General features: G+C 39.8%; 2 protein-coding genes across 5 annotated transcripts in view; both read left to right on the forward strand.

Moving 5' to 3' along the window:
• The window catches only part of PIK3C2A (phosphatidylinositol-4-phosphate 3-kinase catalytic subunit type 2 alpha), a 50,276-nt gene extending 32,214 nt beyond the window's left edge, over positions 1–18,062 (forward strand). For all 4 annotated transcript variants that reach the window (XM_074543368.1, XM_074543371.1, XM_074543369.1 and 1 more), the window contains exons 14-33: positions 953–1,061; positions 1,799–1,941; positions 2,557–2,745; positions 3,218–3,311; positions 3,575–3,669; positions 3,995–4,175; positions 4,713–4,817; positions 5,836–5,928; positions 6,177–6,306; positions 7,742–7,878; positions 8,540–8,709; positions 8,976–9,132; positions 9,552–9,661; positions 10,848–11,055; positions 12,798–12,922; positions 13,317–13,434; positions 13,527–13,608; positions 14,021–14,130; positions 14,364–14,489; positions 15,061–18,062. In XM_074543368.1, coding sequence (XP_074399469.1) covers positions 953–1,061; positions 1,799–1,941; positions 2,557–2,745; positions 3,218–3,311; positions 3,575–3,669; positions 3,995–4,175; positions 4,713–4,817; positions 5,836–5,928; positions 6,177–6,306; positions 7,742–7,878; positions 8,540–8,709; positions 8,976–9,132; positions 9,552–9,661; positions 10,848–11,055; positions 12,798–12,922; positions 13,317–13,434; positions 13,527–13,608; positions 14,021–14,130; positions 14,364–14,489; positions 15,061–15,243 — 2,665 coding nt within the window. In that variant the 3' untranslated portion in view covers positions 15,244–18,062. The remainder of the gene's footprint in view (positions 1–952; positions 1,062–1,798; positions 1,942–2,556; positions 2,746–3,217; positions 3,312–3,574; positions 3,670–3,994; positions 4,176–4,712; positions 4,818–5,835; positions 5,929–6,176; positions 6,307–7,741; positions 7,879–8,539; positions 8,710–8,975; positions 9,133–9,551; positions 9,662–10,847; positions 11,056–12,797; positions 12,923–13,316; positions 13,435–13,526; positions 13,609–14,020; positions 14,131–14,363; positions 14,490–15,060) is intronic.
• A 101-nt stretch (positions 18,063–18,163) lies between these two features.
• RPS13 (ribosomal protein S13) lies at positions 18,164–22,529 on the forward strand. Its single transcript, XM_005486613.3, has 6 exons — positions 18,164–18,292; positions 18,537–18,585; positions 20,221–20,299; positions 21,158–21,327; positions 21,684–21,784; positions 22,448–22,529. Exons 1-6 carry the CDS (start codon positions 18,270–18,272, stop codon positions 22,479–22,481), a joined length of 456 nt encoding a protein of 151 aa, XP_005486670.1. The 5' UTR covers positions 18,164–18,269; the 3' UTR covers positions 22,482–22,529.
• Positions 22,530–22,798: the final 269 nt, after the last annotated feature.

Raw genomic sequence — 22,798 nt, forward strand, 5'->3', positions numbered from 1 at the left:
CCCACTTGCAGTCCACATCAATTAAATCCAGACCAGGGTAATTGAAATTGGTAGCCAGATATTCCAGTTACAGTTGAAAATAGCATCAATGGCAGGCAGGAGCTACAACTTGAAACTAACTGAAATAAGGGGAGAACAAGACTGGTCATTTATGAGTTTTGGAAGAATCCATGGCCAAGTTAAAATTCCTTCTGCTGAAGTGCATGTGGAGTGGCTGAAGTCATCATTGCTTGTGGATGAGACAGAAGGCTGTGGCAACTGTATTAAATTGGAGAATTATGAAAAAGAATAAGCTGTTCAGTGGTGCTTTAGTGGCACGATTTGGTAATCTTTATTGGCATGACAAGCTCCTAGTTAATCAATATTTACATATATGTTCTTTATTTGAAATACTTATAAACTCGAAAACATCTTTAAAAATGTACTTAAGGCTTGGCCTTCAAGCACTCTTTTGAGCAACATTTTGATTTTGAAAGACTGCTAGAAAGACCTAACATTCAACACTTAATTGATTTATGAAGTGTCTTCAGTTGTGCCCTACTACAGCTGGAAATTATATTAATGTTAGGAATACACTGGCAAATATAAATGTCATTTGATATGCCCTTACAGAATCTGGTAATGTGAGAAGTCCAGCAAATGTTGATGCCTTTAAGATTCATATGCCTGGGCCTTTTTTCTAGAAGCTAAGGAAAGTGTATGTGTGTGTTCAGTTTTTTTCTCAGAGGCAAAAGTTTTCCTTTTCTGACTTAAAGAACAGGGAGCACCTAATTTGTCTGTGTCAACTAAATCAACACTGAACTTTTTCCTTTGTCTTTTCCACCTAAAAGTTGTGTGCATCACTCTAAAGGACTTACAGAAGACAGCCAGTGAAAATCAGTAAATTAATTTGACAGTAATATTTTGGTGAAGAGACTGTGATGCTAATAACCTGTACATGTTCTTTTCTCAGGTTGTTAACTAGTGGGACAAAGCTGTTGCAACTGTGGACCACATCACATCCTCATCATGTGTCAGGGATGACCAGTAAGAAGGGAAATATGGAAAGAATAGTATTGCAGGTTATACATAATTCTGATTTACTCTGTGCTTTGTTTGAATGTTGTGATTTGTTGTAAGTCATATTAGGTGAATGTTTTGGGGAGAGGGAAAGTACTGCTCAATAATATTTGAAAGTCAGTATAGAATAGTGATTACTAAACTGTAAGGGCAAAGAATGGGAAGCTCCTGGAAGTCTCTACAAATCTATTATTAAAAAACTGCCTGGAAGTAAGAGAAATCAGAATTGCTTTGGCATGACATGCTGCCAGTACTGGGTGAGAATGTTTTTGAAAGCAGTCCATAGAAATGGGTGCTGAGATGGGAGTGGTGGGACACCAGCAGTAGCAATTCCAGCTCCTTTAGGGAACACAAGCACTTCCCTTTCTCAGTTCAGAATTCAATTTTCCCTCCAAAGAGAAGGTGCCTTACCAGGCATGGCTCAGCAGTCCCAAAACATGGCCTGAGTGGGTGGTTGGGTGGAAACCACAGGTGTGGGTTTGAACAGCTCTGATTATCTGTACTCTAAACATTCTCACTTCTCTTCTGAGGAGTGCTCCAGCCTCTGCATTGTGCAATAACACAGCTGTACATTTAGGAGCTGTAGTCATGTAGAAGAATTGAGATGGAAAAAAATAGTCAGCAAGCAGTATCTGGGGACTGTTGCACTTGTAGAGCTAAAGAGTTCAGATACCCAAACATCTGAGCTTTTCTCTGCTTAAGGACTTGCATCATCTTTTTTTCTTTTTTTTTTTTCCAGATTGACTTTCCATCCCACGCTTTTGATATTGAATATAAAATTCCTCAAGCTGCAAAGACTACTGTGCATCATTCTGTAGAAACATTAGAAAAACCATTGAGAGAACGTCTCCTTGCCATTCTCTCCAAGGACAGCACCATTGGGTATGTCCATCCTTCTTCAAAAAGAGCTGGGCTCTTTTTGCACATGACAATTTGTAACTAGGGCATGGAATGCTTATGTATTCTTGAGTTTCTATTAATTTTTTTGAATATATTTTGAAGACCTGTAGAGACTTAAACAAGAGATTGAATTAAACATGGGAAATCATGGAACTGATTTAATGAATTTCCTTCTGTTTTCCTTGGCTGCTGCTGTTAGTTTCTTGCTACAAGACTGCTGCCCCTTTGCCTGCCTGTTGTAGTCACCTGTTGCTACTTGGCAGTTTCTCAGTTCCAGGGTGTTCCAGCAGTGGCTGTTCCTGTGCCATGGGAGCTTTTCTGGCAGCCTTTCATACTCATCTGCACCAAAAAAAAAAGGTTTTGGTTTATTTCAGATGATACTAAAACTTAACTTTGTCTTGCCCAAATTATAAATTCAACAAATGTTTTCTTAATGTTTGAGGCTTTTTTTGGCTTCTTGTTTTGACTTTTGTAGAGGAAAGAGTCATTTCAATGTAATTCCATTCTGTGTGTTAAATTATCTGTCTGAATACAGCAATCAGTGGCATTGGGGTTATTCAGGTGATGGTTTGACATGTGAAATGCTCTTGTCTGCAGGCTGTCGAAGGAAGATAAAGAATTCTTGTGGGAGAAGAGACATTATTGTCATAGCCATCCTAATAGCCTACCAAAAATACTGGTTAGTGCCCCTCACTGGGACTGGGCAAGTCTTCCAGAAATATATTCATTACTTCAGAGGTGGCCTCCTTTATCACCCTTAGCTGCACTGGAACTACTTGATTCAAAGTAAGAAAACTGCAAAATAAACTCTCCTGTGTTTTGTTCAGCATTAAATGACTCTTCTTTGGTAGAAGATCCTAGAATGGTGTTCTGTGGGAAAATACTGCTGAATTTCTTACAGAAAAAGTTAAATATTTTTAAAATTTTTAAGAACTCCATGCATGCTTTATTGATGTAGGCTTAACCAAGTCATGTAGTGAAAGCACAGCAACTGTGGTTAGAGTTCTGAAGTTTAACATGCAGCAGGACAGGAGTTTATACAGACAGAGTTTTGAGAGGTTTTGACTGTGCTTGTCCTAAACATGCACATGTGGTTGCATCTTAGGTGATGAAGGGCCTTGTAGCTCCCTTATTGAGCTTTTAAAGACTTTACATGGTTGCTTTTCTATCTAGCTGATCTCAAAAAAAAAAAAAAAGAATAAGAAAAAATCCTATATGAGCAGAGAAAATCTGATGTCGATTTGTGGTGACTTTCTAGGTTTGCTGATCAGGAAGTACGAAATACAGCTGTGAACTGGATAGAGACATTGAGTGATGATGAGTTAACAGATTTCCTCCCTCAGTTTGTGCAGGTAAGACTTGCTGCCTACACAGATGTTTGAATATTTCTGGTTTTTGAAAACCCAAAGGAATTGCTTCTGACCAGTAGCAGAAGTGCATTTGAGTGATTTGAGTGCCTCTAACTGAAATGCACAGTAGGGGAAACAATTTGAATAAATAATTTCTTTGTGACTGTCCAAAGTATTTGTGGTAGCTGTCTGTGCATTAGTCACAAAATATATCTTCATAAAGAATTAAATGCAGTCCTGATTTATGTAATTTCCATTGTATTTAGGCATTGAAGTATGAGACCTACCTTGACAGTGCTCTTGTGAAATTTCTTCTGGCTCGGGCACTGGGAAGCATTCGGGTTGCACACTACCTGTACTGGTAAGGGGTTCTTTGTTCATTGCTCATATAATGTGTTTGCCACAAGATTAATATTTCAGATTAAAAATCCTCCTTAACATCATCATTCAATAGCATAACAATGATTGTTGTGAATGGTGATTATACAGAATGTAAATCCTGGTTGTTGGTTTCTTTTAATGAAGGATAGTGCCTCTACAAAGCACAAACTTCTGGTTTTTTCTACCAGTATATCAGTAACTTCAGACATACATAGTACTGATTCACTAAACTATTTTAATGTCTCAATGCTGTGTTGTTTGCTGTATTTTCCATAGGAAAATTTAACTTCTATCCTTTATTTCAGGCTTCTTAAGGATACACTGTATGATACAAAGTTTGGTGTAAGATATGAGCAAATTCTTGGAGCTTTTCTTTCAGTCTGTGGAAAAAGGCTGAGGGAAGAGCTGGAGAAGCAGACCAGGCTAGTGCAGCTCTTTGGAATGGTAGCAGAAAGAGTAAAGCAAATGAGTGGATCTGCTCGGCAGGTGTGTATATATTTTTAATTCAAAACTAATCCACTTGTCTTTTTAGTCTAAATTCAAAATGTTATGTAAATGTATAGGAAGTTTTATGAACCTGTTGCTCTGCAAAGTTTAATGAAGTTGATGCCTTTGTCAAGTTTGTCACCTGAAACATTTGGTAGTGAGGTGATAGGGCAAGAAAGTATAGGATGGTTTCTGTGTATCATCAACTGGCAATGAATTTAAACCTTTTACTGCTGAAGAATGATCTCATCATGCAAAGGAATGGGATATCTGGTTGTGTGCTGATGATGGAGCTTAGAGTTTGATGGAGTGGGATGCTGTCATCTGGTTCAGTCAAAAAAAGCCCCACAAACATGTGTGATGAGTGTTACATTGTTAGGCTTAGGTATTTGTCATAGCTAAACCAGGAGCTGTAGTTTCTGGCATTCCTTTGACATTAGGGAGTTAAAATAGTGCCTTCAGGGTAATTTTGTCCAGAAGTTTTCTGTAGATGATTCAGGGAGGAAAATGTCAGCTGAATTTTCTTTCTGTCTGCAGGCTGCCTTGCAGAATGGCATGGAGCGTGTGCAGTTGTTTTTCTTGAAGAACAAATGCCGTTTGCCTCTCAATCCCAGCCTTGTGGCAAAAGAGTTGAATATTAAGGTACTGCACATTCAGGGTTTCAAAACTCTTTTGTAAGAATTACATTTAGATAAAGCTTTTACAAATGAAAGAGACCACTTCAAGTGCTTGAAAGCTCTTTATGCTGTGGAGATGGGGTTTAATCAAAAATGCTGATTGAATAAGGCAGCAAAATTTGGTGAGCAAAGATAAAATGTGTACAAATACAGTGTAAAACCAACAAGGGCACTTGTGTTAAAAAATATTGACAGATATCTCTAATAACTTATTACATCTTCAGACCCTGTCTTCTGAGACCAGCAATTCTGAAAGTGCATGAAAAAGTCCTGTGTGCATTAGTAATCAAAAGAGGAAATTGACCAAGAATATAAAGTTCAAGCAGTGAGTAAATACTGTGAAACATGTGAAACTGCCTGATACTGATTGTGCCCGGATATGCTGGAGAGGGAGGCAGTAGCTTTATTTTATTGTGAAGGTCCAGCAAGTAATAATGTAGGAGAAGCAGGTAAATTATTTTTCCAGAACACTGCAAGGTTTGACAATATCTGCTCAACCACAGTCTTGATTATATCATCATGCATGACTGAAAACCTAAAGGTTTGTTAATGCTTGAACTAATCCTGTGTTTGAGAGACAGCTCATCTCGCTTTCCTTCTCTACTGTAACTATTAAATCATGAGCAGGGACTTGAAAGCAGATAAATGAGAAGATACTGTGAAACACACAAATACACATTTTTAATACATCTTCTAGGTTTCAAGAGAAAGCTGGTAATAAAATATTTATTCATGTTTTATTCACTCTTCCCTTCAGAATGTTTGAAACATCACTGTGCAGCACTGTTGGCTTTTGTACAAGAATTCAACAAATAACAGCCAAAGGGCTTGTTATTCAAGGGAAGCACGTATTCACCACAATGGAAATGTTAAAAGTCTGAATAGACACATTGTGTGTCAAACCTGCTTGTTGTCACAGTGTCTTGTTTTCTGGGCTAGCAGGAATAGTCCTTTCTGACCATTGACATTAAATCTACTTGCAGGCCTGTACTTTCTTCAGCTCCAATGCAGTACCACTCAAAGTTGCACTGATTAATGCTGACCCGCTGGGAGAAGAAATTAATGTGATGTTTAAGGTAGGCCTTGCATGTGTACTGGAGAAAATAAAGAAGTTGAATGATAATCACTATTTCATTGGTATCAATTAATTATAGCATAGACCAATAAGCTTAGTTATTCCATGAGTTTGCTCCTGTGTATCTAGAAACCAACATGTGAACAGTCCATAAAACACAAACATTTACCACAAATGAAAGTTTAATTGTAGTCTGTTCCTCTTTTAAGCTTACTGTGTCATTGGTTAACTTTTATTTTTCCATTTAAGGTTGGAGAAGATCTGAGACAAGATATGTTGGCTTTACAAATGATTAAGATCATGGATAAGATCTGGCTGCAGGAGGGACTGGATCTAAGGATGGTTATCTTCAAGTGTCTCTCAACTGGAAAAGACCGAGGTGCTAAACTAGATGTTGTTTTTAATCTTTGCTTCCCCCCTTCAATTTATTGTCGCATTGATAATGAAAAACCTCTGGGCAGAAGGTGCCAAGGAACAGTTCCACTGCAAGGAACTTTAGTACTTGAGAGAATAATAAGTTAAATTGTTCTGAATTTCCTGATGGCTGAGTGGCATACAGTTTTTTCTTGAGTGTTCTGTTGTCAATGAACAGTGGGACAAACAAATACAGTGATAAAAATCAAGGTTTCTCTTACTGCAACACAAGAAAAACATGTTGCTACAGCAATCCTCATTCTGAAAGTTTAATTATGGTGAAAGTATTCCAATGCAAACCAAAATGCTGAAGTATTTGGAATCTGCTGCAGTTGAGTCAGGGAGTATCATTCTGGTACTGAAATGTGCAAAAAGAAGAAAAATTTGAACCAGCCCTTGACATGCACACACAGTGTCCCCCAGCATTTGTGTCATACTCTGGTGAAAGTTCCTTGGCAAGATGAAGTTGTCTCTGGGGTTTGAAAGTAGGTCACAGAACTCTGAGTGCAAATACTGTGCCCTGCACCTTGAACATGCTTTTTCCTAGTTTTAGCTAATTCTCTAGAGCTAGCCAATAGAAACCAAAGATATTTAAGAGGATAAACAATAAATTAAATATTTCTTTAGTCAGATGAACAGCATGACCAAAACTCTTAAATACATGGAAAAGATGGAAATTTAGGTTGGCAAAACTAAGCAAAAAGCTTCTATTTATGTAAGACTTGCTTTTTAGAGAAACAGATGGCTTTTCCTCCTACTCTGAATGATGACTTGATTTATGTAGCTTTTTTTTTCTTGTTGCTAATATTAGTGTCCTTAAAGTACTCGAGAGATTGAAGGGGGAGAGTCAAATGGATGTAAATTACAGATGTACCTTTAGTAGCTCTTGCCAAAATAGAAGTAAAATTCTGTTAATCAACTAAATGTTTTTCTTTTATGATTTAGCTGTGCAAATATTTTTAGTAAATTATTTCTCCAAAGTAAGGCCAAATATGAAGCCCACTGTCTGGTCTGTTTCAACAGTTGACAGCAGATTAAGTTACTAGATTAATTCACTATCAGTGTGTGGGAATTGCCAGCATCAAATTATTTTGCCCAATTTAGAGTAAAAGTTATGTGGTGGAAACTAATTATTCAAAGTATAACTTAAGTGTGCATTCTAGCAACTGTAACTAGTTGTAGTGAAGTAATCTAAGTTGGATTGCTACGTTTCATGGTTTACTTTGTAACATAGTCGGTGGAAATGCTTGGGGGACTAACAGAATTATTTTTACACATGACCAAGTTTTCAAGGAGGTTGGTCTATAACTGTAAGATTCATCATTGTTAGGAATGAATAATAAAAATGCATCATCATTTAAGGAGATGGCTAAATACACTTTATTTTATTCTATATCAAGGCATGGTAGAGCTTGTTCCTGCTTCAGATACACTTAGGAAAATTCAAGTGGAGTATGGAGTGACAGGTTCTTTTAAGGACAAGCCTCTGGCTGAATGGTTGAGGAAGTATAATCCTACAGAGGAGGAGTATGAAAAGGTAACTTTTCGGCACTGGTTTTTGTTTTTGAAGATCATTTAAAAGGGCTAAGTACAATCTAATAAAAGAAGAAATTCATATTCCAGGTCTTGCATTGAAATATTTGGTTTGTATATTTAAGAAACTTAATTTTTTTCTATACTTGAAAAACAGCAGATTAAAATCCCCTCCCATAATAAGGAGCCAGATGGATTCTTCAGATTCTCATCAAAAATTTTTATTGGATATAGAAAAAATGTACATTAAATTTAAGAGGAGGGAATAGTGGCTGTTCTTGATTGTAGTTTAGGAGCAGTAGCCTCTTGTACACGTGAGATGCAAAAATTAAAATGTTTCTTTGGGCTATAATTACAATACATTGGAAATAAGAGTCTTGTACCTTTTTCTTTGGTAACATTGTTTTGTGATTTGTCTTTGACTCCTCTTTTCTCTTTTATTTATGTAAAAAACAAAATAACCATTTTTGCTAGAAAGTGGGATGTCAAGAGATTTTGGCAAAGCTAACTATATGAAGAATGCTATTTGCAGTAAAAAAAGCAAATTTAGGGTCTGGATTTTTGCCTGGGTTGGATTTTGCACTCATCAAAATTGACTTGAATACATGAATTATGTTTTTCCACTGATATTTCATCTCAGTTCACTACTTTTCTCTCCCTCCCAGGCTTCAGAGAACTTCATCTACTCTTGTGCAGGATGCTGTGTAGCCACTTACGTGCTGGGGATCTGTGACCGCCACAACGATAACATAATGCTGCGCAACACCGGGCATATGTTCCACATTGACTTCGGGAAGTTTTTGGGACATGCACAAATGTTTGGGAGCTTTAAAAGGTATTTTCTGTACCTGAGCAATGTGGAGAATGAAGTCATTTTCTTTCCAAGTGTTCTCTGGGAGATCTGCTGTAGGTCCAGTACTGTGTGAATGTGCTGTGTAACCTGGGCCAGCCCTTGGGAGAGGAGCCCAACCCAAACCCGTGAAATAGCATTAATGGAATATTTAATATCATGACCTCAGGGTAGGGATGGAGGGCAGCAGGAAGCACATGACAACAAAGAGACCTTAAGAAGAGCTCATGAATTCTGTGCTTTTTGAACAGGGATCGAGCTCCTTTTGTGCTGACATCAGATATGGCTTATGTCATTAATGGTGGAGAAAAACCCACAATTCGCTTTCAGCTGTTCGTGGATCTCTGTTGCCAAGCTTACAACTTGATAAGGAAACATGCCAGCCTCTTCCTTAACCTACTTTCACTGGTAATCATTTTTCACATTCAATTGAATTGATAGATCTCTCATGTGGGTTGTATTAAAAACTATGCTTTTTATGCTGCAGAAATTCATAATGCTATTTTTTTTAAAAAAGCCAGAAACATCTGATCTACTTTTTGGGAAAGCTTCATTTGGAATCTTTTAAGCTTTTTTACTGCCTACCTCTTTCTTGAAAATTTAGAACTAATATACTACTACGAATTGCACTGCAAAGAGTTTTTAACTGCTTTTAATTCAGCAGAAATACTGAATAACTGCTGATTATAAGTAATTGGTGTCTATTGCTGTTATTATTAAGCAAATTAGTGCAGCTACAGATGAATTTCAGGGTCTAAGTCTTAATCATTTCAGTATAAAATCATATTTGGTTTATTGCTTTAAAACTAAATTTCAATTTCTTGTAGATGCTTTCTTCTGGGCTACCAGAACTAAGTGGGGTTCAGGACTTGAAGTATGTCCAGGATGCTCTCCAGCCCCAAACAACAGATGCAGAAGCCACCATTTTCTTTACAAGGTACTGGAAAAGTGAAAACTAAAATATCTCCCAGTATCATTCTCTAAACGGAAGATTTCTGATAGGAAAAAAACCTACTAGGGATGGTCACAAGCATGTCTGCACAAGTTAAATAGTTACACTGTATAATCATAAAAGATCAGTTAACTATATAAGTAAGATCAATCTTGTGTAAGAGTAATGCTTGTGCTAAAGTACCTTGCAGATTTTAGGGGTGACCTGGTGTGAAATAAATATTGGTTTAAAGTGCTGAGAGTAAATAATTCTGTCTGGGTATTTAACAGTTACATTTTGAATACACCTTAATTATTTAATAGCGGAGTATATGATGGAAAGCACATTGAAGGAGTTCTCTCTTGGAGAAGTGCTTTTGCACAATGAGGAGGGAGGGATGATGATCCAGTGTAAGTGGAGGAGTGCATACAGTGTAACTGAGATGTTGCAATGTGTTGTAAAAGTGTTACTGTACTTCAGATACGCAGAGGAAACTGCAATGGTTAGAATCAGAGAAAAGTTTAGGCAGGAAGGGACCTCTAAAGGCCATCTAAGACCAATCCTCCTGCACAGAGCAGGGACATCCACAACTAGATGAACTTCCTCAGAAATATGGCCTGGCATCTACAACATCTCTGGGCAACCTGTTCTCGTGTTCCACCACTCTTACTGTAAAAAAATTTTCTTTCTTGTATCTAATCTGAATCTGTCCTCATACACTTTATCCCTTTTCCTCTTGCAGCAGGTGCTGCTAAAAAGTTTGTCCCCATCTTCTGTATAAGTTCCTTTTAAGTAGGAATGGCCTCCCCATGAAAGGCCCCAATAAGATCTCCCCAGAGCCTTCTCCAGTCTGAGCAATCCCCATTCTCTCAGACTGTTCTCACAGGAGAGGTGCTCATCCTGCTGATAATTTCTGTGGCCCTCCTCTGGACCTGCTGCAACAGGTCCATGTCTTGCCAGGGCTCCAGACTTGGATGTGTGTCTGGAAAGCCTTCACGTCTTCACTAAAAACCTATTCCAAATTTGGATACTGAGTCTTCTATTAAATGTTGATATGATACTATTTATATATCCCAATGATCACTCAAAAACCTTTTCTTTGTCAGTAAGAAATAGGGTTTGTTTTTCTTCAGCTTGAGTCTGATGCATTGACAGAACCACTTTTGTGTGTTTTGATGTTTCCTTTTTCTAGGTTGATCGAATCCAGTCTGGGGAGTGTTGCCACAAAGTTCAATTTCTTCATTCACAACTTGGCTCAGCTGCGTTTCTCAGGTCTGCCCTCTAATGATGAGCCCATCCTGTCATTCTCTGCTAAAACCTATTCTCTCAAACAAGACGGCCGAATCAAACAAGTGTCTGTGTTCACCTACCAGAAGAGATACAACCCAGACAAACACTATGTAAGTACCTGGGAGCTGTTTCCACTCAGGGAGGATAATGGGGTGTTTTCTTCTAGCAAGACACAGGGAAGGGACAGGGACAGCTGACAAAACCAGGGAGAGGGATACTCCACAGTGTATAATGTCACTGTCAGCAATAAAAGGTGGCTGTAGAGGAAGAAAGCGGGAGATGGGAGAGGGTTGTTTTCCAAGGTGGCTGTTTGGGAACTGGCTGAGCATGGATCTGCCTGTGGGCTGTGGTGATTGTCTTGCATCACATTCCCTCCTCAGAAGTGTCTTTATCTCAGCCCACGGATCTTCTCACTCTTGCTCTTGCTGTCCCCACTGTCCCACTGGTGAGGGGGAGGGAGTGAGCAAGCAGCTGTGTGGGTGCTGAGCTGCTGGCCAGCAGCAGCAGCACTGCTAGAGTACAGACTGGCATTTCTAGCATCCCATAATATCTTGCAAAATGAAAAAACCTCTTGAAAAGCATCTAGAAGGAAGTAGAAAGGGCAGAAGTAGTGTTGGTGGAGATTATTTTAAAATACAGAAAGTTGAGTCATGTTGATGGGCTTATTGTAGCTGCCTTCTGTAAAATGGCTCCTTCCTGAGTAGGAGTTGTAAAATCAGACACAATTCTGGTTTTGGTCTGACCTTCCATTAAAGTTTGATTTGTTCCTCCTAAGTTAGAGCATTGTTTCCTCTACTAATGCACTTATACTCTTTGTCTTACTAGATACACCACCCATTGAGATTTCCCCTCAGGATTTTAATAGACCTGGGTTACACTTGGAGACTTAATGTTTGTATTCCTATGCAGATGTGCAACTTTCTTCACATTTTTTTAGTTGTTTTATTTCTCTACTGCTATTTGCTGGGCTGGAGTAATCAGCTCAAGTTACATTGTCCAGAACTTTTTAATAACATGAGCTATATTGATAGATGTAAATGTACGACTCTTTCCAAGCTATGTTTGCTGTAAGTGTCTTAATCTGGTAAGACACCAGCAAGGGAAAGCAGAACAAATCTGACTAATGCTGAAAGTGAGGAGCTTTGTTCTGAATCACTGTATAATAAATGAATTTGAGTATCCTGGTCTAAGCCAAAACAGCCTCGCCTCTTCCAGGAAACGGTTAGGATGGTCTAGATTCTGTCTAGATTTTAAAAGTTAAATTATATGTTAAAAGTCCTCTGCCCATAAAATGAGGACACTGAACTGAATTTTCTGTGCAGCTCTCAAACTTCATTTCGCTTAAATAATGTGAATGTATCCTATGACTGTACTCACAATACTTGCATCCTCCTGCCAAATGATCACTTTAAAACTGGAATCCTTTAGAATCAGGAGGGAATTAAATTGAAAAAAATACACCTGAAAGGTTCTGTGGTGGTTCTGGCCCCACGGGTACATGTCTTAATGTAATCTTACACCAGTGTTAACATTTTGCATACCTGGTATGGACTTCCAATGAGGCTTCAAAGGGAGAGTGTGCACAGTTCAGCCTTACCTACCTTCATCATCACCCTTCATCTGTCAGCTTGGATCTACCTTGTGGGAAGACCATGTGATGTTACTTTGCATGGTGGGCTACTAATAATTCTACTGTGAAATGCCAGTGTTGGAATGAGGGATATAATAATGGGATATGTATTCAGGGGAAGGATTACTATAGGAGAAAGAGTTGATTATGAAGAAAATTATATTGTTAAGTAATTTTATAGTATTTTTATATCAAATACTTTTATTTTTGTGTTTTGGGCAGATCTACGTAGTGAGAGTTTTGAGAGAAGGGCAAGTTGAGCCAACATTTGTCTTCCGAACATTTGATGAATTCCAGGAGCTCCACAACAAACTTGGCATTCTCTTTCCTCTTTGGAAGTTACCAGGGTATGTTCCTAACTCACTCATCACTATTACCAAAGCAACAGAACTGCTCCCAGCTGGGTGGAGCAAGAAATAGCTTGAAATGGAGGCAAAACTGCTGAGAGGCAAACTAGACCTCAAAGTTGGCAATTAAGGGAGAGAGCAGTTGTCTCTCAGGTTTAAGGTGGAGATCCAGAGGAGCATCTCAGTGTTGTGGTCTGTTGTCTTATCATATATAATACTTACCTATAAATATTTCCTTGCCTTTCTGGAGTGTCATAACCCATGCTGTGTTTCCACTCTGGATTGGCAACAAAACCCCAGAGGTCATCACTTAAGGATGGAAATGACAATGGAATCCCACTGTACCCAGTTCTGATAAAATAACTGAAAACTCTGTGTTTTTCTTCTCATGTAGCTTTCCTAATAAGATGGTTCTGGGAAGAACACATATCAAAGATGTAGCAGCCAAAAGAAAAGTGGAGCTCAACAGCTACATACAGAGCCTGATGAACAGTTCTCCAGAGGTGGCAGAAGTGAGTATATGTAATTTAAATCAAATGCAAATTTTCAAGTTTTGGTGGTGTTTAGCACTTAAACTAACATGTAACATTTCTTCCAAATTTAGTGTGATCTTGTTTATACTTTTTTCCATCCATTACTTCGTGATGACAAAGTGGAAGGAATAGATGGAATAGCCAGACCTGTAGGTAAGGGATGTTTATAAATTGAATTATATAGTTTGACACATTTACAGTGTGAGTCTTTGGAATGTTTTTTACTTAACTGGAGTTTTCTCTCATTGAAAACTGCATCAGTATCTTTCCAAATGTGCCTACATACAATTTCAAGGACATGCATACCAAAAATTGCAATAATGTGTGTGATGACTTGGGCTTGTTTATGGCTTGCCTGAATTATTCAGATTTTTCACTCCAAAGCTCCAGGCTGGTTCTTGCAAGAGAATGCAAAAACCCTTAAAGCCTGTAGCCTTTCACCTGTTAGAGAGCTAGAAATAAAATCAAGAACTGAACTTGGTCTAAGACTTGTATTTTTTCCCATATGTGATAAGTCAGTGTAGTAGTGATGAAAATATCACAGAAGAAATAATTGTTATTTCAGATACAAGTCCATCAAGTCCTACCTCAGGCAAAGTGGGAGGAGAAGTGAAGCTATCCATATCCTATAGAAATAGCACTCTATTTGTCATGGTGATGCACATCAAAGACCTGGTAAGTGGAGATACTGCACTCACTGCCAAAAACTTTCCATTTTCTCAATTACCATCTTGACTTAGATGGATGCAGGAATGGTGAAACTCTCTCTTTTCTTCTAAATTTTCCAACTGCCTGCTTAATTAACTGCTGCTTTTGATTAGCTTGATTGCAAAGTCTGCACACTTGAAAATAAATAAGCAGTTAGCCCCTAATTAGTTTTCTAACTTGTCTTGTTTCTTTGGCTGTAGGTTACAGAAGATGGTGCAGATCCAAATCCCTATGTGAAAACCTATTTACTTCCAGACACGCACAAAACATCCAAACGCAAAACCAAAATCTCCCGGAAGACGAGAAACCCAACTTTCAATGAAATGGCAAGTTAAAATTCATGTGACAACTTCCTGTAGCTTATTAGAATCTCTTATTCTAAACAGTAATTAAAGTGTTACTGCTTTAGAGTAAAAATAGTCTAAAAAAAAAAAAGTGAATATGTATAAATGGAAAAGGAATTGTTTCCTAAAACTTTGTGCCCTGATTAAATATAAAGCAGAAGATCTTATAAAGATCTTTTAAAGCATCTTAGTGGGTTAGTGTGCTGTTACAAGGAAGCAGAAATTCCTCAGTCTGACTCTGAGGATTGATGTGGAAAAGGTAAGGAATCTTAAACTAAAACTCCCCCTTGCCCTGGATTCACTGACTCATGATGTGGAGAAAAATGAATTCAGAAGTCTTGGTGTGTAAATAGTACTTCAGTCATTTTAAACACCTAACATTGGGAGTACAAAATAAAGCAGGGATGTCCTTCAGTCCATTATGTGAGACAGGGATGTGCTGAATGGGCACAGTGCGTAGTTCAGACATCTGTCAGTGCCTGGGCAGGCACTGAAAGGGCAGTCTGGGTAATTTCTTTTGGCTAACCAGAAAATTCTTGCCTTCACCTCGCAGCTGGTGTACAGCGGATACAGCATGGAGACTCTGAAGCAGAGGGAGCTGCAATTAAGTGTGCTGAGTGCAGAATCGTTACGTGAGAACTTCTTCCTGGGTGGAATTACACTGCCACTGAAGGACTTCAACTTGAGCAAGGAGACTGTGAACTGGTATCGACTGACTGCTGTGCCCTACCTGTGAACTCAGTCACACCAGAACAGTTGTGGTCACCTGTGCTTTGTGTATCTTCCTACTTGAAGATAACCTGTACATCTGAAAGCAAGAGACTCTCCATTTCAACAGATATATTGGACCAATGTTCAGGTAGCCTAATTTGGAGGATTGCAAAGAAACCGGTTTGTACCCGTGTGATGTTATCAAAGCATCGTTTGGAAGCATTTGAGAGTTGTGGGTGAAGGAAGGGGTTTTTAATCCATCAGTGAAGGTGAGATGAGCAGTTTGACCATGCTGGTTGGGTGAGCCATAACTCAGTCATTAGGCCTGAGGATGCAGTGCATTTCTGCTTTTAATTTGTTGTGTCATCCACGACACGATGCTGGAGAACATCAAAGAAGTTGCATATTTTAGGATTACATTCCCACTACTATTGAGACATCACAGAAACAGCAACAAGTAAACTTTTGGTGTCTGCACACACACCTGTAGAAATGAAGGTTGAAGGGCTGGAAAAATTCCTTAAAAACATTTAGTTCCAGATTCATGCTTCTCTGAGACTTATTGGAGTGAGTGCCAATAGTGGAAGTTGTAAATAATGGTGCCTTATAATTCAAATGCTTCTCTTTTACCTCATTTCTGGTATTTAAATATGTATACATATTAACTTTGAGCTCCTTATACAGGGGAAACATTCTCATATTTGATACCTTGCAGGTCCTACTGGAAGCCTTTTCCCAGGATGTGTTATTTACAAATAGCATCACTTATACTAATCTTCACAATTTGTTCAACTTAAATAAGTTTTTTTTTCTACTCCATCTTCTACCCATGGTCTCCAAAAATTGAATGAAGACTGGCTGAATGTGGTACTGTAGGAAATGTACCCAGCTTCTCAGTAGGGATTTTTGTTGTAATTTCTAGAACTTTTCAATACTGCAGTGATTAAGTGTGGAACAGATTCAAACACTAATCCAAAGTGGCATTTGCATCTGTGCTTCCAGGGAAAGGGTGGCCTCTAATTGAAAAGCACCACTGCTGGCTGAATTGCAGGCCAGAAATTAGTCCCTATTAACAGCTTTGAGAGAGGAACTTGGCTGGGTTTTTTTTTCCTTTAGCAGTTCACAGCAATACTGTTTCTCACTCCCAGTAAGAACTAAAATACTTCATTCCAAGGAATATTAGATTTGAATATATTGTGACAGTGGAGTGCAAATGTCACTATCTTCCATTAATACCACTGGTTACTTAATTAGGCCTTTTTGCACTACAGGTGTCACCTTTTTGTTCACCTTATTTGGGATTTAGGATGTTCATGTTCTGTGTAAAGAAAGCTCTAAAGTTGCACACTTCTTTAGTACAAAATTGTGAAACCAACTTTTAAAGTGAAATATGCAGCTATGAACGAGGACACAATACAGGGAAAGCCTTCTATCTACCCAACACTAAAAACCTATTTTATAATCCAGTTTTCCTTCCCCTGCTACTGACCAATCTCCCTTCAGTTCAGAAGTGAGAAGTAAACTTGAATCTCCTGGTGCCTAAATGATTCACGGTCCAATTTCATAGGAATTATTGCAGTTCAAAAGCTAATGATACCTTGAATGTTAGAAAATGGGCCAATACTAACGGGCGCTAACAAATCCCAGTTGTAGTAGGCATCCTCTGCATATTTTTCATTTAGTATATAGCCTGTAAATAATAAACTATATAACTAACTAGATATATTTCCTGCTCACTTGATGCTTTTGAGACTTACTCCATTCCATCATTAGAATCACAAGTCACTTAAACACAGGAAAGTAGACTACTGTTTTTGTGAAACGTTCCATTGTGAAATAAAATGAAAGCAATATGGACTGCCTTTTTTGCAGTTTGCTATTAAAGCACAGTGTCTTACAGCACAAAATACAATTAAACTAAAATCATTTAAAAGTTATTTGCAGTTTTAACAGTTGTCTGGACTGAAAACAACAAAAAAAGTATAGTACTGTATTACTGTTAGCACATGTCCTGACTTCTGATTTAATCTTCTTCATAGCTTAACTCATTTTGTGCCTTTCCCTTCCTTTTCAAAATCGTCACTGGCTGGAGCTTTTTATGGTCATGGATTTTATGTTGTCTATGGGATCTGGCCTTGGCCTCTCCTCACGTGTAGAGGATCAGCACCAAGTTTGCACCTCTTTGCACTATTCTCAATTTCAAAAAAACTGATTGTTGCAATAAGAATTTTACCGTGCTACATAGAAAAACCAAGATGGATGTGAAAGAGGGAAATATTTGATTGGGATGGAATATACCAGTATGCTAAGTAGCTTGAAAATGTAGTTTTAACAGCTTTTTATATCTTGTTTAATGAAAAGAAAAAAAACCATCTTTTATGCACCGTTTGACCTGCAGCCAGAAGTGTAATTGTCCCTCCAGACCTTGTGTTGGTATCCGAGAGCAGCAGCTTGCGCTAGGACCTCTTCCTCTACTAACCTCCAACTTTGCACTGAACTTTTTATTACTGCCTTTGTACGACAGCTGCCTGTCTCTGGACGCATGTGCGATCTTTGGTAAACGCTCTTTCTCTATTTTTACAACTGTAGGGTTGTGTAGAGCCCCCCGTCACCCGCCTTAAGTCCGGGGCTGTCCCGGGGTCCGCCGTGTGCCCCTCGCCGGGCGCGCTCCCTGAGGGGGCACCGCGCCGGGGGGCAGCGAGAGCAGGGCGCCTCCCTCCGTCTGTGTATCTCTGAGAACCAAATACTTTCATTAAACGATAATAAATAAAGATGTACAATATGGCCCCGCGTGGGGCGCGTTCGCTGTGACTCCGTAACTCTCCTGTACGTACATTAAACACTATTCTGGAATAAACCCAGCGCGTGGCCGGCTCTGTGTGGGTACGGGGCGGGGCGAGAGGGCTCTGGGCGGGACGGCTGAGGGGGCGCGCTCCCGGCGCCGCTGATTGGCTGCCGCGGGCAGGGGGCGGGGCTGGGCCTGGACAGACGCTTCCTGCGGAAGCGCGCGGGCGGGGCCGCTCCTTCTGCTCGCTCCGCTCTGCCGCCATCATGGGTCGCATGCACGCTCCGGGGTGAGCCGCAGGGCCGGGCCGGGGCCGCGCCCGGGGAGCGCCGCGGGCTGCTCTGGGGGGCCGGGGGAGCACCGCGAACCGGGTCGGGGGTGGGAAGGGTGCTGCGGGAGCGCTCCGGCGCGTGTGGGGATGGCGAGGGAGGCGGGCGGCCGTGCGGACATGGCGGCGGGGCGGGGAAGGCTCGGTCCGCGGGGCCCAGTCCCTGAGCTCGGGCGCTGAGTGTGTGATGTGCTTCCTCCCGCAGAAAGGGCCTGTCCCAGTCCGCCTTGCCCTACCGGCGCAGCGTGCCCACGGTGAGTACCTTACCCACAGCCATCCCTAGAGCCTTCCCCAGAACCTTCTCCAGAGCCTTTCCCGCCCCGTGCGCGCTCTGGGACCCACAGCGCAGCTCGCAGGGCCCATGGAGGGAAACAAAACGAGATCTGTGGTGTTTGGCGTCCTCACTTTCAACTTGTGGCCTGTGTAAATCCTTCCTTGGCATGTGATGGAGCAGGCTTCCTACAGAGGTCTCTCTGTGGAGGCATTCAAACCCAACCTGGATGCAATCCTGTGTAATCTGCTCTAGGTGCCCCTGCGCTGGGCAGCGGTTGGACTAGGTGATCTCCAGAAGTCCCTCAGCCCTGCAAATTCCGTGGTTCTGAGATGATCCTTAGTATAATGAGGAAACAAATGTCTTTTTCTAACCAGATGGTTCGTTTGGCAAAGAAGTCTCTTCATTTTTTATTTGAGTATTTTTTCAGGTACTTCGAGTCTGTAGGCTGGTAATTCCTGGAGATTAAATCGTTGTTTTCAGACTCGAGTTTGCAGTTGTGGAAAAATCGATTGCCTTCAAAAATACAACCAATTTGATGGTCAGGGGACTAAAAGAGGTAGTTCTGGTGTGCTCTTAGTTCTTTCAAGGATACTTCCAATTAAAAAGGCTGTCTCTGTCCTCCTTTGCAAGATCATTTCTTGGAGGATCTCTTTGTTGGCAGAAAGAACAATTTGTGGTCCATGTGGAAAAGCATGGAGTAAAAAACAGTGAAATGAGAACATAAACACAAAATCTGTAGTTAAATAGATACAATTAAAAGTAATGTCATATGAAGCTGCTTGAAGTCCTACTGATGGTGAAACAGTTCAATAACAATTAGGATGAACAAATGCTATATTGATTTTTTTTTAATTCTGTGGGGATTTTTTGCTTAGTTTTATTTAAATTCTGTCTTAAATGGTGATCTTTAGAGCACTTGCATGTTTATTTTTGCTGTGCTTTTCTATTTCATACTGTGATAGTAATAAAAATTCAAAATAAACCAAGAGCTTCTGTAGCTCATAGCAAGTCAGGATAACGTGACTTCTTGGTGTTGTTTCCTCATTAATAATCGTGGAAGCAGTGGCTTTATCTGTACTGTTTAACTTAAAATTAATAGAAAAGGTACAGTCCTATCTTGGTAGGTTCCTTTAATTAATTAGTATTCTTTAAGTCTGATGTTTCACTTCTCTCTGTAGTTACTTTACTGAGAGGTGGCTAAATGGTTCTCAATTTTGTATTTGTCTAAGGACCTAGGTGAAGAATTCCTTCCCAAGGACAGTGATTTTTTTTTTTGTCTGTAACATTGGATTTGTGCTCCTGGTGTGGCAGTTAAAGTGAAATGATGAAAAAGCAGTTGGTTGGAGGCTTTATGGAGTTTTTTAAATGGAGGCTTTATGGAGTTTTTAACTCATCTTTGCCTCTGCCTTCCCTCATGACATTTCACTAGCACTATAGGTTTATTATATGCTAAAAACTTCTGTATCATTAAAAGTGCAATTTCAGTTCTTGATTGTTTTTTCTGGCATTACAAAGGATCTCTTTCTACCATTTATTAAAAGTTTTCCTGTAGCTTGCCTCTGTATTAAGCAGTTGTTAAACAGTTTGGCTTTTTTTTTTTTCTAATTTTCTTTAGTGGCTGAAACTTACTTCTGATGATGTAAAGGAACAGATCTACAAGTTGGCTAAAAAGGGCCTGACTCCCTCCCAGATTGGTAAGGATTATAAACCACTCCTGAATGGGGACAAACCCACATTTTTCTGACTGTAATATTGTAATTGTTCCTTCAACCTATAGCAAACAAGGTCCTAAGAGAACACAACATTTCTGGTGTACCTGTGTTCACTGTGGGTACCAGTGAGAGTCCTGGGATAATATCCTGCCACTGGGACATTGTGTTGTTCTTGCAGGAAGAATATTTGGTGAGACACAGGGTTGTTTCTGGTTTTTTCCAAGTGGAAGACTTAAAGCATCTGTTTCATCTTATGGCCTGTCCTTAGGAATGGCCACTAATAGGTGTTCTGGGAAGTTTGGTGTGCCCAGTTTCCTGGAGGAAATTTTCCAATACCAGGAGCCCTGTGGGGTTTGCTGAGCCAGGCACTGCAGCTGCACCATGGACTGTTTCTGGGGTTTGAACCCCTCCAGAGCTGAAGTGTTTGCATGGCACAGCTTTATGTGGTCATGAGCTATGTATGCTGTGTAAGTGAATGTTTTTTATTGTAATCCTGAAAGCAATATTAATTCCTTCTAGAGGGATCCATAGAATGATTGAATGCGTTGCTTTAATGAGTCCTGTTGAAAATTTCCTGATAGTACTGGCAAAGATGAGCATCTCACCTACCTAAGCATGATGGGAGAGTCAGTTGTCTTTTAAGTGTTCCCAGATAAAGTGTTTCAGCTTCTCTAAGTTGTATTTTGCTCACTCCTTGTTTGCCATTTCTTCAGTTGCCACTGGAAAGGTTTTAACTTGGAGAAGATCTTGTTTTGGATAGCTTGTAACTGTAAGGTCAGTTTCACACGATTGTGGGTGATATTTCTTCTTTTCAGTGTAAGATGTACGTGTTTGTTTCAGGTGTGATCCTCAGGGATTCCCACGGCGTTGCCCAGGTTCGCTTTGTAACTGGCAATAAGATTCTGAGAATCCTGAAATCCAAGGGCCTGGCCCCAGACCTCCCAGAGGATCTTTATCACCTGATCAAGAAAGCAGTTGCTGTTCGAAAGCATCTTGAGAGAAACAGAAAGGTGAGTGCTCCTTCAGTTGGATAACTTATTATCTGTGATGTTAAATGACACAGGAGTTTGTCTGCAGCTTGACAAAGCAAAGGCTTCTTGTGTGATGTTAGCCCCCCTTTGAGTAAACTCCTAAGGCTGGGGAGGTATTTTGAGCAAGAAAAATGGTATTTGAGAAGGATTTTAAAAGCAGTTTTTAAACCATATATTTCTGTCCTGCTCTGATTTTACTGAAGCTTTAGTAACAGAAATGTGATGTTTTCAGCAATAGCTGTGGATTATTTGCTTTACTGAAGCTCATGTGAATTGTGTATTGAGAAGTCCAAGTAGTTGTGGTGCTGGGGTTGTAATGTATCTTTGATTCCCAGGACAAAGATGCCAAGTTCCGCCTGATTCTGATCGAGAGCAGGATCCACAGGCTGGCTCGCTACTACAAAACCAAGAGAGTGCTGCCACCCAACTGGAAGTAGTAAGTCTTCTCCTGCATTCCTCTTGGCACTGAGGACTGCAAGGTCTTGTAAACTGTGCTGGGGCTGTTACTCAGGGGGTGAGGAGTGCATTGTGATAGATGGGTATCACATACCAGGCAGCAGAGAACAAGTATTTTCATAAATAGTAACTGAAAAATCCATGAAACTTACACCTGGGTTAAATGACTGTTGTAACTCTTGGATAAAAATCATGGTCCTAACAAATGAAGTCACTACCAGGTGATTTTTATGACACTTTAAACTGCAATCTTGGTTCTCAGGTACTTCTGTAGTTTGTGTCACTTTCAAAGCTCAGTGAGAAATGGCTTAGTAGCTGTGACAAAAAGAAGAGTAACCTGTACCTTTTCTCTAGGAGAGTTAACCACCATAGAATTCCCAGAGATGTTAGGATTAGCCTCCAAGGACACTCAAGTGCAGCTAGCCCAGTCTTTGAATATATGGGTTTGTGCTGTCACCCTAGGATATTTATTGTAAAAGGAAGAGTGAAGTCTTAGGCCATAAAAAAATTTAAACAGTGATTTAGCTGCTGGTAGTAGTTAACTGACAGTTAAGTCTTATAACTGAAGTGTTGTTTTTGATAACTAGTTTGAAAATCTGCCTCTGCAATTCATATTTCTCTTTTTTCTCTCCTCTCTTTTTAGTGAATCATCGACAGCTTCTGCCCTGGTCGCGTAAGAGCTGATAAGAATAACTGAACTGAAAGAATAAATTTTCATTACCTGAGTTTGTGTTGTCTCTAAGTACTTGGTGTGTTAAAAGATTCTGCTTGTTTTGAGAAGCTGCACATGAACAGGGTGTTTTCCAGGTGGAGCAGGCGTGTGGCTGTGGTTTCCATATTGCTGTCCTGCAGTATCAAATCTGGGTCGTGCTTATTGCAGTGCTACACCAGCTGGATGTTGGTGTCTGTGCTTAAACTGGTTTGGATTTTATTACCTGAGAGCCTCAAGTTAGTGAAGTGTCCTGTTCATTCACTGCAGATGTGTTTTACTCAT

Source organism: Zonotrichia albicollis, chromosome 6, assembly GCF_047830755.1.
Source record: "Zonotrichia albicollis isolate bZonAlb1 chromosome 6, bZonAlb1.hap1, whole genome shotgun sequence".
In the NCBI taxonomy this organism is placed as follows: domain Eukaryota; kingdom Metazoa; phylum Chordata; class Aves; order Passeriformes; family Passerellidae; genus Zonotrichia; species Zonotrichia albicollis.

What these genes read in the sequence shown, in the direction of transcription:
- RPS13 (XM_005486613.3), top strand. Translation starts at nt 18,270, where the DNA reads ATGGGTCGCATGCACGCTCCGGG. An exon ending in CCTGACTCCCTCCCAGATTG is followed by an intron (nt 20,300 to 21,157) that starts GTAAGGATTATA and finishes TGTTTGTTTCAG; the next exon opens with GTGTGATCCTCAGGGATTCC. An exon ending in ATCTTGAGAGAAACAGAAAG is followed by an intron (nt 21,328 to 21,683) that starts GTGAGTGCTCCT and finishes TTTGATTCCCAG; the next exon opens with GACAAAGATGCCAAGTTCCG.